The sequence below is a fragment of the Mesitornis unicolor genome, unplaced genomic scaffold (assembly GCF_000695765.1).
Source record: "Mesitornis unicolor isolate BGI_N332 unplaced genomic scaffold, ASM69576v1 scaffold8127, whole genome shotgun sequence".
NCBI classification, from domain to species: Eukaryota; Metazoa; Chordata; class Aves; order Mesitornithiformes; family Mesitornithidae; genus Mesitornis; species Mesitornis unicolor.
In genome coordinates, this window is record NW_010198351.1 from 8166 (window position 1) to 22907 (window position 14742).

The 14742-nt window shown below is 37.4% G+C and overlaps 1 protein-coding gene across 1 annotated transcript in view; it reads left to right on the forward strand.

Annotated features, from left to right (window-relative positions):
- The window catches only part of PDZD8 (PDZ domain containing 8), a gene marked incomplete at its 5' end in the record, with an annotated part of 55800 nt that overhangs the window by 8161 nt on the left and 32897 nt on the right, over nt 1-14742 (forward strand). The window contains one exon of the mRNA XM_010189113.1: nt 11460-11582. Coding sequence (XP_010187415.1) covers nt 11460-11582 — 123 coding nt within the window. The remainder of the gene's footprint in view (nt 1-11459; nt 11583-14742) is intronic.

The following is a 14742-nucleotide window of genomic DNA, read 5'->3' on the forward strand; positions in this document are numbered from 1 at the left end:
GATTGCCTCAAGTCACCCAATGTGCTCCTGTGTTTACAGTTCACGTTCACACTTGTTTGATTTAAAGCTATTTCAACATTTGGTTATTCTTGGTATTATTGCTCTTTAGAGAATAGACTTTAGGTTTAAAAATTATTCTAAGATTAATAGGCTTTATCATCTAAAATGAGTATGGAGAGAATTTTAACTATGCATTTTGTTAATTTGATGGATAATTTGTGCCACCCCGATCTGCTAAAATCCATTAATTACAGAACTACAAAACCCTTTGCGTGATGATCTCAAACTGCTTTCTTCTAGACAAAAGCACAATGATCCGATATTATAAATGTTAGCTGGGAACAATTAGCTTTTGGAGTAGGTTCCATTCTGCGTGCTACCTGAGTATCAATATTTTATATAATTAAGAAAAAATGCTGTGCTGAAAGTGTTTGTTCTGATGTTCAGGGATTGAAAAGGGCTTGTTGATAAGGGTGGATAAGTTCTCATTTTGGAAATGAGTGTGGAAGCCAGTTTGTGTGAAGGGAATTTGGGAGTTATTTTATAAACATTTGTCAGGTTAATTGTGACGTAGTAAGCTGAACACGGAATTTATAAATAATTTCTTTGCATAATTTCTGCTACAGTCACTGAGTTTCTGGTTAAACTGAAGAATTTGCTGGAATGGTGCTCATCATGGTTGAGAGCCATAAGTAAGATCCACACAAGTTTTGGAAGCTTTACTTGTTGTTATTTACCTTCATTGTTTAACAAATTGCAGTTGTTTCACAAGCCAATCGAGTCTAGGCTGGGATTTCAGACCTTGAAGGTTCAGTGGTCCCATCTAGTAAATTAGTGAGAAAATCTGCAATGAAGGCTCCAGTTGAGAGATACTTTGTTTGCAATACAAACGTCCCTACATTACAGTTAAAGTGCCCAACCAACAGTGAAATGGTTGTCTGTGCAGTGTAAAGCATGCAGGTGCTCTTAAATTGCTCTACCCAGCAAGTTGGGTATGTGCCGTGCTGGGTTTGGTAGCTCAGACTTCTCCATCACACCTGCCCAAAGCCATCTGAGTTCATCTGCTTCCCTGGGGACTCTGGTGGAGCCCTGTCCACAGTAGTAAACCCTCTCGGGACCTGGGGGTGTTGGAGAGTCCAGGGCATCTCTGGTTACTGCAGGACCCAGCTGGAACCTGGCAGCATTTTAGACCTGTCTGTGGCTATGTATAGATATGAAAGCTGCCAAGATGATGCTAGGTGTAGCAGAGAAGAAAAGAGAGGAAAAAACTTATTTTTTTGTGAGATGAGAGAAAGGCAGGAATTGTTTTCAACTCCTGATTATACTCTGGAGAGCTACATTGTCATTTTTTTCATATTAGCTGTTGTAATTCATTTTAGCCTTAAAACTTCATGGGAACAATTTACCTTTATAAATTCTTAATTCACCTGTTCAGCTTGCAGCTGCAGGGTTCAGCTCAGCAGGAGGCTCTGTGAGGAGCAGTGCACCCAGCCCTTCCCATTAAAGTGTTTTGTGTAGTGGAAAATGCAGGGATTGTACTACAGCATTTTGAAAACTTACCAGATGTCATAAAAATCTGTCTGCAATAAGGAGTGTATTAAAGAGATCAGCTGAAGATAGAGTTAATCAGACTGTTACACATACTCAAAGAGAGTAATTAATTGCCAGATATGGCTCACATAAAATTAAATTAGGATAATGATTTGGGAATACTTTTTTTTAGCAGTTTTGTGTTGCTTTAACTGTAAAACTTACAGGGAAAATTTGAGATTTAAATTTACAAAATTATTTATAAATGTCTTTTCAATATTCTAAAATTATCTGTGGCTATCTAAGGAAAATCATAACACTTGTATACTTTGTTCCTGACTTTCTTAACTTAGGCTTAATGCTAAGCCCTGATGTATTTTCCTGTATCTGTTTTAATGCCATTGTACTTATGAAAAATGCCCATTCAGAAGGAAATGTTTACAAATACTATGATCTAGTTTTGTAATGGTACAAGATCATGTGTTGTTTGCCAGTGTCACTGAAATGAAGATGCTAATACTTACAAAAACTAACGTGACATATGTAAAATGCTTTAAATGATGCTAAAACCTCTGAAAAATATCCTATCAAATATACTTTTATGTAGTATCTTAAATGTTAGCTGTTGTGTAGTAAGAACTAAAATGGACTTTTACATGAATGTCACTTGTGTAGTAAATAACTTAAACCATTATTCCTGTTGGCCTGGGCTAAAATAGGAAGAGCAGAAATTGAAGGTCAGAGACTGGCAGTGACGTGGCAGAAGGCTTCATGGAGTTGTTTGAATCACTGCTCTGCATGATCTGGCTTGATGAATAATTCCTAAGTAATGAAACAGTGGAAATGATGCAGTGTAACTCTGGAAACTTCAAAGCAGTCTGTATATTTTTGTTAAATAATTACTCTGTATACTTGCTAACAAAACTTAATGCAATGTGGTAGAATAAACAAAACAAATTCTAAAGTTCCCAAGCGAAGAGCCCAGTGCATTACAAGAGGAGGTGGGGTAGGAACAGCAGTGCTGGTCAGTGGTATTGTTTTGAAACAGTATTATGAAAATTCAGAGGATTTTTTCTTCTTCTGTTTCTTTGATAGAAGGGTAAATTAGAGAAAATATCCAAATTAATTATGGAAATGTTGGGAGAAGGTTGTGGTAATTTGAGCAGCTGCTGCTTTCAAATATAATCACAAGTCCCAACTGTGAGTTGCCATCAGTGATGCAGGACTTGCAAAGCGCATGAATCCTTAATGTTAATTCATCTTATGCTCACCTCCTCTATTTGACTGTCAGCAGTGATGCCACAGGTATTATGTGATCCTGTGTGTTTACAGCACAGGTCCACTAATAACGTGCTGTGACTCACGAATGGTGACACCTTTGCTTGGGGGTCAGTCGGCAAGTCTGTGCTGTGGTGTCCTCTGGTCCCTATCAGTGCCCTCCCCAGCGCTGCAGGCTGAATAGCTGAGCTGTCTGTGAAACAGATCCTCAGTTACTGCTGGTTATGATTTTAAGGTGAGCTGTTGGTCATCACAGCTTTGATAATGGTACTACTAACCCCGAGCTTTGGAAGACATTAAGGATATGAATTGGACCGCTTTCTTTCTCAGAAACTGAGTAGATAGATGTAGATAGACTCAGGGCTGAGTAGATAAATGCAGATTGAGGAGAAGCTTCTGTAGCTTGAGCGCTTTTAAAACTAAATGAAGGAGTAAGGATAAACCTTGGAAAGCTATCATGTCTAGAATGCAGAACAGATACAAATAGTTTTTCACTTTTGGTTTACAGCTGTCAGACTGCAGCAGTCATTTTCGGTCTAAGTCTTTGAGGAAGATGTCATTAGTTTTCATATGGACATAGGCTGGTGCTTAGGGCAGAGGATTAAATCTCTTCAGTTTAATCAATGAGTCACATACAGAGCTTTGACTTCTTTTGGAACGTCAGTGTCGTTTTCCTCTGACCAGGGGTGTAGAGAGATGATATTTGTAGAGAGACTGGAGACCTCCTGTGGGAGAATATATTGCCGAAGTGAGAAAAAGCTAGCATTTTGCTAGCATCAGTTACTGGAACCAATCTCTAATCCAACTGGCTAAAGGTAGTTTTGGGGTGGCTTGGGCTTATTTATTTGGGCTTTTTGTGTGGTTTTTTTCCCTGCTGCTTTTCTCCTCCTGTGCCTAAAAGCTGTTTGCTGAACCACACTTGCCTCTCTCCCTGCTCTACGTGAACAAGAACGTGGTCTGCATCTTCTGTCCCATTTGGAGCAGAGCCACAGCGATTCAGGCTTTCTGGTTAGTCGGGAAATTCTGTCTTTGTCCTGTCGGAGACTGAAATATGGCAGGATTTTGATCTCTCTCTCTTAATTTGAACCAACAGTTGGCTTCAACTAGGTCGCATACAAGTTAAAAAAACAAAACACATGAAAACTCAAGATCAAACAGGCATTGACTGCATTGAGTTAACTAAGCTATTTCAGTATTTATGGAGTTTAGAATTTGGGAAACTAGTATTCTTGAAAGGCAAAAAAGTCTGCGTAGTCCCGTTGTTTGATCAAGACTGACTGCATCAAGATTGTGCTGCTGAGAAAATAGTTTTGATAAGCCTGGTTCAAGATTTCTTTTTTACATGTGGCTCTTTCAATACAGACACCAATGGCAAGTCTAAGACTTTCCTTGCTGTATTTACAATGACTTCTGTCATATATGCAAGAAAAAAAAAATTCCCTTTTTGGAAGGAGCCGCTTGACTATTTACATTTGTGGTTTTATTTGTTTTTGTAGAATGGGTCTTAAGGTTTTAAGTGTTTGTCTTGAGTGTCTGATTGAAGATCCACCTCAGAGGTACTGATATCACTGTAAGAAAGAAGACTGTAGTTTCAGAATCTGGAAATGTGTGAAATGTCTTTGATGGAAAAAATTTTTTTCTTTTGAGATCTTGATTTAAAAAATGACTGCTCATATATTGAGAACTTATGTGTATGAGCCTCCCACATGTCTGTGGCAGAGTATCCTGTAACCCAGTGGGTGGAGTGCTACAGCTGATTTGCAGTTTTCCATCAAATTTCCTAGAAAATAAACCTGCTCTTATTGCAGTGTTGTTCAGGTTGTTTGTCAGCCAAAGTTTCACGAGTGTAAGTAAAGCTGAAATGAGTAGATTTCTATACTGAATAAGGGTATAGTTTGAATTACTGAAGTCCCCTGAATATGAGTACTGACACACTTCTGCAGCTTTGCTCCTTGCGAAATCCGTGGAGGATTGCTTTTGCAAAATCTGCAGTGGTACTTCTCTTTTTAAAGTAATCTTTTTTTAAACTACTTTTTTGAAAAAAAAAAAAAAAAGATTAGTTCCATTTTTCTACTTCTAGTGTGAAGAATGATATAAGACATTTGCTTATGATACCTAACCCTAACAAGCTTGAATGGAGGCTGCTAAGTACTTCTAAAATCTTAATGTGATCATCCCTTTTTAGGAGTGAGTTGTTATGTTTTAGAATTTTTGTAGAAGTAAACTTCATCTTAAGGTACTGCAGTGTAAGAATACAGGATTTTTTTAAATGACTTAGAATATTTGGTGTCAGTCACTCTTTTTGAAACTTGTACATTTCACAAGCAAATGACTTATTTTTGTGAATCGGATACAAAGGGAATCTGAAGATGACTGAGGTCTGTTCTATAGTTAAAGCTTTTAGTATTCTCAAAACTGAAAAACAATTCAGCAGTTCTTCTTTCAAAAATGTTTTAGATACTAGAATTCTCAAAACCAGTAGCATTTACAAAAGTAAGTTGATGCTTTAGTAAACACAGGCTGACTTGAGATTTTGATTTAATTGTTACTTAGAGTGGTAAATAACATTTTAAGACTTGCAATGTATACAAACTTAGCCTTATGCTATAGATACTTGTATTTTTAACTGGTGGGCTCTTCTGAGATTTAAGGTCTCTTTTTGCCTTGTTTATTGAGATTTAAATATACAGTTAATGTAACTTGATTAAAAATTCATAAACCTGGTGATGTTTAATCTTATTTTATGGCAGTAGAGTAGCACTGGAATTCACATAATGCAAGTGATTTCTGTGGTCTGATGTAGATATCCACTAATTTTTAGATCACTGCTTTAGATACCAAACTTCCTTTAGAAAACCAGAGAATAATTTAAAACTTTTCCAGAACTTACTCTAGAAGAGTGTTCTTATTTCTTAGCTGAAGCTTTACAAAATCCAAGCCTCCTCCTGCATGTAGAAATGAAGCTGTAAGTCTTTCTGCTTCTCCAATTGGAAAATGAAGTACTGCGAGCTTTTGAAGTTTGTTCCTGTCAGTCTTTAGCTTTTAACATTTTTTTCTAACCGTGACTCTGGATATTCCTAACAGATGCAACGAACAGAAACACAGAAGTGCTTTGTCATCTTTGGCCAGATCAATGGATTTTTTTTTCTCCACAACTTCTTAATAGATTTCTGCGTGCAACTAAAATTGTTGTAGTTAAGTAGGTGCTGGTGGGAACAGTTAATTTAGGTAATAGATTAATTAAACTGAACTAAGGTTTGAAAGACTCCTGTCCTCTTTTCTGTTAAAAGCTGACTTAAGGACCACAAAACAATCATCACAGAATAGTGAATAGAAATTGTTGTGAATATAGGTCAGGCATTTCTAAAATTGTTTTTAAAATGTCACTGAGTTACAGTCTTGTTCCCAGTAGTTTAATTCTTCACAACAAAATTGGCAACTGGAAGGAAAAACAGTGTTATTCAGGGGCTGAAAACACCCAAAATGAGGGGAACAAACGTTTTTTTGGAAGTTGCTCTGAAATACGACATGAACGCGTGTAGAAGTTTTTCCTATGAACGAGACACTGCGTGCAGTGTCTGGAAACATTATTTTGCTATGCTTTGCATGTGGAAGAGCTCAGTTATTATGCCACTTAAAGTATAACTTTAATCCTCTATATTAATTGAGTAACTTTATCTTAATTAAATTTCAGTGTAATCTGACCTAATTTCCTATGTGAAATGACTCTTTTTTTGCTGTTTGTGTCTTGTGCTATTTGTCGATTAAACTTTTTGCTACTCCACAGCTTCTTACAAATATTTTTGTAGGTTTTCTTTTCACTAGCTAAAATTTCACATGGTGTTTGATTGATGGATATTTATCTTCATACTATTAAGTTAAAATGCTGGCTTTTAACTAATATTTTCTTAATAGTGTGCTATTTGTATTTTAGATTCTGGACAAATAGGATGAGAAATTTGTGGAAGGAGACTGATAATTTAAAACCAAATGGAAAATTCATTATAAGCATTATAAGGCACTTCTAAAGACTTTTTAAAATAGCATCCCATATCCAAGCAGGGTTTTGGGGCAGGGACATAAGGTGTTTGGTTTTGTCTCATTTTGTGGTGTGTTTTTTTGTTTGTTTTCTAGTGTAGCTACAATGTGTCTGTTTTGTTTCTCTGGAGAAGATGAAGCGTTTACAAAGGCTTAACAAATATGGTTTAAAGACAGTGTAATCTCTCCCTCTACAAAATCTACCTTATTTCTGATGGTTGTTTAGTATCATTTCACAGGTTTGGAATAGAAAAGGCAGCTTTCGGATGCATGGATTAAGTTGGTGTAATCCTGCTTTGTAGGTGAAGGATTTGTGACATGAGTTTTGCCTTTTGACCTCGCTGAATAAGGAGATGGCAGCATCAGACCCTGCTTGAAAGGGGTCTAATATAGATGCAGTGAAAATCTGCTTTGGAGAGCTCAGCAGTTTTAGAAGGATACTTTGTCTTTTAAGTACCTTTTGGTAAGGTTTTCTTAACCGTTGTGCTGTCAGGAGCAGCTCCAGGATTTCCCCACACCATTGTCGTGGCTTAAAACACTTTCCGGGCTGTAGCAGTGAATGGAGTGACGGCAGAGCGTTTGTTACGGGCTTGTGCTCCACGGATGGAGGTTCACTAGTTTACGTAACTAACTTTTTCTGAACTTTAAGAAAGGGAGCTGAGAATACTGGGTGAATGTTTAAAGATCTAGACAGACAAATAACAACCACTTATTTTTTTCTTGTTCAGAGTTTGCAAAGGGAGAGCCTTGAATTCACAAGAGCAACCTACCAGAACTGATGAGATCCTGGGCTGGCTGCTGTGATGAGGGCAGACACCAGCTGAGATTAACAGAGGCATTTAGTTTGCTGTCAAGGTTTCTTTATAGACTTTTTGAATAGAGCCTTCCTGGTAGGCTACGTGATCTTTTTTCTTTTAATCAATATGATTAATTTCTCTAAGGCATTTAGTGGTGGACTTTGGCTCTTTAAAGATGGACTAAATATTAGAACGTAGCAGAATACACTTTTAAAGCTATTACAGAAATTACAGCAAGGATATTTGCACGAGGGATTTAATAAAATGTTCTATATTATAACAACAAACCCAGAATGATAGGAAACTTATCTCTTTTATGCAGGAAAGCTTGGGACAGGAAGATACTGAATCACGAAAAGGTACTGTAGTCTGCAGGGCCTGGACACAGTTTGTTCATTCAGTTGTGTTATTGGCACTATTAGGTAAATCCCACTGTTGGTACTTTAATACAGTGTAATACAGCTTTACTTTTGTTTTAAAGGTGTCTTGTCCATTCTGTAAACACTTTATGAAGCAAACTTTACAGTTAATTTTGTGTAGGGCTGTGACTTTCAAGCAGAGAAGTCCGAGACATGGTGCAGACCTGGGGAATCTGCCCTCTCCACAGAGGAGAGCCCCCATTGCTGTCCTACTTCACTTGAACCAAGGAACAGCCAGCGGTGGCACTCCTCAGTGCCCTTCCTTACTGGTGATGGTCGTTTTTAAAAGGTAGAGTAGCTCATAGACTGTGAAGTAGATGGGAGAAGCTGTGACGCCCGGCTTGGTTATGTGCGTGGATCGCAGGTTGCCTCTGTGTGGTTTTACAGCACAAGGGGACGGAGTCTCGCCGTGTTACCGCCGTCGCCGTCTGGTCTGTGTTCATTCACCAGCTCCCAGCAGTAAAAGCTTTACCAATAATTTTGGGCTATCTTGTACTTAAATAGTCTGTCAACAGCTCACTTAATGTATAATTGAAATCTGCTTAAAATAGTAATTTGTCCAGTGTTGGATTTTGGAAGTGTACAAGTTCTCAGTAAATTACCGTAAATAGATACGTGCGATGTTATAAAATTGGAAGACTTCAGAGCAGCACTGAAACATTAGAAATGCTTTTAATGTGGGGTATTTAGCTATTTGAATGCTGCTAATGCCAATGGAAATGGGTAGCGTGTTAGGGTTTTTTGCTAAGAATTTTGCAAATTAGATTCACTCAATGTGAACGTAATAGTTATTGTAAATTAAAAATGTTGTTGAGACTGCTTTTTGATCCTGTATTTGTAGAAAATTTAGCTAGTGCTGCACAAAGTCCAGCATACACTGCTAAGTTTTTTACATGTTACTGTATAAAACTGCATTGGTATTTCAGAATTTTTTCCTCTTTAATTCATTGTTGTATTTTTTAAAAAGTATTTTTGAAAATAGAAATAAAAATTATAGTAAACCTTATGTCTTAATGTACCAAAGAAGGCTTCTTGTTAGTTTTATTTGATCATTCCGTGCAATGTGTGCTTGCTGTACTTAACACTTTGTTCTGAAGTTACCTGAGACATGTTTGGTTTAAATATGTAGGTAGGTATGTCTGCTTCCTTACTGGAGTATTTTAGTCTTAGTTTGCTTTTGTTTCTTTCTTGCTTATTTTTAGTATTGAAAATAGATTTGTCCACGTTTGTGTTAGTCTGCAGGCTGTTTTGTAGTGTGTATATATAAGGGAAAGAATTTCTCAATGCCAACACTGTTAAGCCTGGCATTTGCAGAAATTTGGAGAGGTGATGGTAACCTATTGGATTCCTCCTTTCTCTGTTCCTCTCCTCCAGAAATCTTGTTTCAGTAGCTCACAGGATGTTCCTGGTGTGGTCATTGGTTTCATATTCCCATGGAAAACTATTTTTTAATAGATTTTTGGGCAAAGGTATATGGGCCGTTGCTGGTACTAATGGAGAAGTTTTTTGTGCTGAAAAAAACCCAGACCAAATGACGTGTATTTATTCAGTCAAAACTTGGCATTATTTTCCAGTGTGGTTGCCTAAGTCTTCCTTTTTGCCTAACAAAATCTGAGGGAAATCTGTATTTGGAGGGGGTAAAAGTATTATTTTGATAATATTTTAATAATATTGCTAAGAGAAACAGGGTACCCTTTGTGTGGTGGTGAGTGCTGAGGCTGCTGGGGTTGATGTGAGCGAGGAGGTGGCCAGGCCCTGAAGTGGCAGTAAGTCTTAAAGTTGTAGCATGAAAATAGTGGTGTATGTCTTGGTGGTATTTTTCCCACTCTTATAATGCCTGCCATTCCTTTAATAATTCACGAACTGTAAAGGAAGATTATGAGTAAAATATCAAACCAGGTAGGCTACACAAAAGGAACATTTTGGGTTGGTTGCTTATGGTATACTTGGAGTGTAAGTCGACCAATTTCAAAACAGTTTTCTTGCTGCAGGAGCTAATGAGGGAGAAACTTGGAACAAAATTAAAGTTAGAAGTTGAATTGGATTTTGGGAAACTAGCTGGAGTGTTGAGTCGTATTGATTCACAAGGAGAACAAAAGAAATGTCTTTCTCATGGCTCTGTACGAGGCCGATGCTCGCACAGAAACGCAGTGTCTGAAGTCTCAGCTCCCTCCTGAAGAGTGTGCCGACAGTTAAAGGCTGCTTAATTATTTATTGGGAGTTGTGAAACTTCAGCCCATCCATGTGACTGTTGCCTGAACATACTGTGATCTCCAAATGTGACAAGCAGATGCCTCCCATGGCTGAGCAAACAGTGACTTATGAAAGGCTTCTTTCTCATGAATTGGCAGATCCCTGCTGCAGGCAGTGGTGCTCGTGTCCTGTGATTTGAACGTCTTCTCCACAGAAATAACCACTGGGAGGCTGTGTCATTGAGAGGTGATAGAAACCAAGGGGAAGTGCAAGGAAATGGGGGCAATAAATAAAAGCAGAAAGGAGGAATACCCTGCAAGTGCTTTTCAAATACTTCAATGCTAGTGGAGACTCTGCCATATCTTTCTGTTCACAGGGTTGTGGCCTTTGCGTGTGTGAGTCTGCTGTGTGCTGGGGCCGCAGCTGTGTGGCTCCCTCCTCCTTCCTTCCCTCAGATCCTGGCTGTGTCCGACACGGAAACGCTATCACTTAAAAATGAAATTGGTATTTATAACCCCCCATACTCTAATCAAAGAGAGAGGATTCTGCGGTGAGATAATGTGTGTAAAACACTCCATATCTTGAACATGAGCTGTTTTTCCTGTGCATCACGTGCTATGATGAGGGGGAATAAAACCCAAATACTTAGAATACCTGTATCTTTTCAGCCATTCTTCTCAAATTAAAGAGCAACCAGAAGTTTTTCACAAAATGAGAGAAGTATCAATCTGTAACTGAAGTGCACTGTTTATTAGGATGTACCAAATCCTCTGAGTAAAGCTTTATGCTTTAGGGTCTTAGTATATTTTTAGCCTTTAAATGCTGTGATGTTTTATGCATGTGAACCTAAAATAAAGAGCCGCGAAGATACTTAGTGCAAAAGGACTGTTATGTCAGGTTTGCAATCATAAACATACTCTGATGTTATCAGCTTCCTGTTTTCTCAAAATTATCTGCATTAGTAAATATAACTCAAATAATCTGTTCCTGTGGAGCAGTCTGTGTTTCTATACCCTCTGGTCTTCTGCATTCAAAAAACTTTAAGTAGTTTCTGCTTGTTCCTTTTGACTAATGAACATGTGGGAATGGTAGTATTTTTCTTTAGGAGAGTTAAAGATTCATTGTAATCCTGTTACTTTTTAAAAACTATTTCTGTGTTAGTGTTGTTTACATCATTAAGATAAGTTTCTTCTCTATTTTGCAGGTTCAAGCCATTTTTTCCATGTCAAGTATTGCCAGCTGATGAATATGAAGATCGAGACTTGTGTGTGCAGGATCTTCTATTGAGAGAAGGTCGACTAAAAGTCATGTTAATTGAATGTACAAGGTATTGTTTTGTATTCTCTTGCTCACTCTTGACTAAGCAAGTACATGTGTTTCTTAAGTTTGTAGTAATTATAGCTGTAGGCATGTTCTGATTCAAGAAGTAGCAGCTCAACACCGAAGTGTTGTGATTGAGCTCTAATCAAGAAATATTTTTTTAAGTAAAAATGAACAAATGAAATTTGCAGTAAGTTCCTGAGGCACTTCTGCATTGTGTGGGCATATACTTATTTTTTCTTTTTTTGTGGGTTTGTTTTTGTTTTTGTTTTTGTTTGGCACACCAACTTATAACTCTCTTTCCAGGACATTATAAATCTTGTAATTATCCTATTGTATTATGTTGTAAGCAAAGGGAAGTAATTGTTTTACTCAGTCTTACTTAAATTAATTCAAATAACTTCTATAACACGTTATTTATTGTCTTTGTCTTGAACAAAATAATGAAAAGAAATAAAATCTACTTCGTTTGTTGGAGAGAAAATTCTCTTTAAAGTTGGACAAAAGGTGTTTGGGTTTTTTTGGTCAAACCTCTTAATTCTTGGTTTATCTTATCCTAATAATGCTTAGGCTTTGATCTAGTTGTGCTGCTCTGCTCTTTATGAACTAAGCTCCGTTTTTTGCAGCAATAATATTTTTTTTCTTAACATACTGCTTGTATTACCGTATGAGCTCCTTTTTGCACTTTTTTCTGTAGCCTTACACAACTATTTGAACTGTATTTGCTGTGGTTTATCAGTGCTTTGGCTTTCCAGAAAATATTATCCTGCTTTGAAGGATTGTGTGGGCCACAGCAGTTAATTTTTTGTAATAAAATTGCAACTTATAGCAAGGGAGACAGGTAAGTTCTCCCTAGCTTTGTGATGTGTTTTCTGTGAATGATCCAAGAACACTGAATGACTCTGCCCTCCTTGGCTGCTTTGCCCGTACTGAGGGAGGGAACTCATGACCTCGTTTTGTAGCCAGTCTCCAATTTTGGTGCAGTAGTGTGTTCATTTTTTACTAATAGAGAGCCCAAAATAACTACCTTAAGCTGTGTCTAGTTAGGTTTTTTTTATTTATTTGTTTGGAAAGTAATTTTTTTAAATACTGTGCCTTTCCTGAATCTGAAACACTGTAAGATCACCAGTGTATTGCTAGTGTTGTGTTTCTTTCCGTTACCTTTTAGCAGCCAGATTGCTGGGTTTGACATCGTCATCTGACCTCTGAGTACTCTCAGCTGTCACAGATACTTATCTGATGCTGGCAGAGGATGCACTTGCTGGTCTGTCAGGTCTTTTAAGCTTCAGGTCTGACTTAATCCGACTGGTTTATGCTGCTTGGGGTTTCTAGACACACTCAAAAATGGTATTTGAACAGACCTTTCTATGTAGATGTCTGACTCCTGGTCCCGTAGTAATTCCTGAGGTCTTCCAGGTCCTGTCCTTTTTTGAACTAAACTATAACTGCTGCCCATAGAGTCCTCGTGAGTAAATATTCTTGCTTATTTTACACCTGAAGATATTGATGAGGTAGAAGCTGAAAGACACATAGAGGATTTTGGTAGTAAAAGAAGAAAGAATATGCACTATAAGTGAAAGTAAGAGTGACAAAATACCCCCTTTCTCATCACAGTGTATGTGATGGTTTGAAGGCTGCCTGAGACCATTCTCCACGGTTCATTTGCAGTGCAGCACTGCATGCCGAAATACAGAGCTTTTTCACTCGTGTCTACCATTGGGACCTGGAAATTTTTCTTAGCAGTTGTTCTTGTTCCAAAAGTGAGAGATGACTTTAATTTGTGTGTAGTTTGGTTTTGCTTGGTGCCTCAGAAGGCTTTTATATCCTTTCTCAGTACAGTACCTAGTCTTTGACTTCTGTACAGGAGTTGGAGCCAGGTTCTTCACTGCTGACCTTGTATTGCATCAAGTCTGGTAACAGAGTTCTGCCATATCTCCTCTGAAGTATGAAATACGGTAGTGAAACTATAGCGATAAAACATGTAGCAAGCTTTTTGTATGTTATAAATGTCTAGTTTAATTTCATTATATTCTTCACACTTCCAAATACCTGGACTTTTTGCACTTGTTTATTTCCTAATTGCAGACTTGACCGTATTAATTTCCTTGCTGTCATGCTATTGAAAGAAAAATTAAGTTTTGCACATTTTAAAAATTAAATTATTGAAAGAATGGGAACTTTGATGTAAAAATAAGGAATATGATTTCCAACTTTTTCTGACCTGTTGAAAATACAAGTTTTCTTGTACAAGTGCCATCACCTCACAGAACTCAGTTGTTGGAAAAATGCTGTTATCTGTCACCACCTTAATTTTTTAAGGAAAAGGGAAAAGCAAAGCAATGTAATGTCAAATCTTGCTATATTATTTTTTAAAAAAATGCACACTATGAATAAAGTCTTAAAACCAATGATCTCTGATTCTATTAGGCCAGAATATTCTTCCAGAACTATGCCATCAAGTGGGCTTTCTAAATTAGCACTTGTTTCAGTAGATAACCTTTGCTAACAAGGCAATTTTCCAAAGATAGTTATTTAGTAAAATATCAGAGTGTACCTGAGACTGACTTGTCAAATTTGTTTTATGGGTGCTTTTCCTTTTGCCTTCCAGTGTGTGGCAGTGGCACCTCTAAGTAAGTGAATATTGAATCTGCTCTTGACATTCTTAAAATGTAGAAAATACTCTGCTTATTTCAGCTTCTAAAATACATGTAAATAGGCTACAGCTGAAATTAAAAATTAGGAAAGGATTGTAAAATAAATAAATATAGCTTGCTTTTATGTACTTGATAATAAATAGCATGTTGCTGAAGGTCGGTGTGTGCTTTGCCTGCACATACCAGATTCTTAGATATGCAGATCAGCATTTTAGCATTGTCCTATAGAAAGCAGGAAACTCGTTAGTTTTATTACTTTTCCTCTTTTCTGGAAGATTATAAAGACTTGCTGAAGTTCTTGGCTTGGCTGAGCTCAGGAGCTGAGGTGACCACAGCCCCTGTGCACTTTTGTTGCTCTGCATCAGAGGACAAACACTTTGCCTTAATAACCAGTTGTTTTGGATGTGTTGTGACACAGTCTTAATGTCAGTATCTGCAGCTGTGTAATAGAATACAGTACCTCTGTTTGCTTGCTAACAGAGGTATTACTATTCAAACAAAAAACTTCCTCAG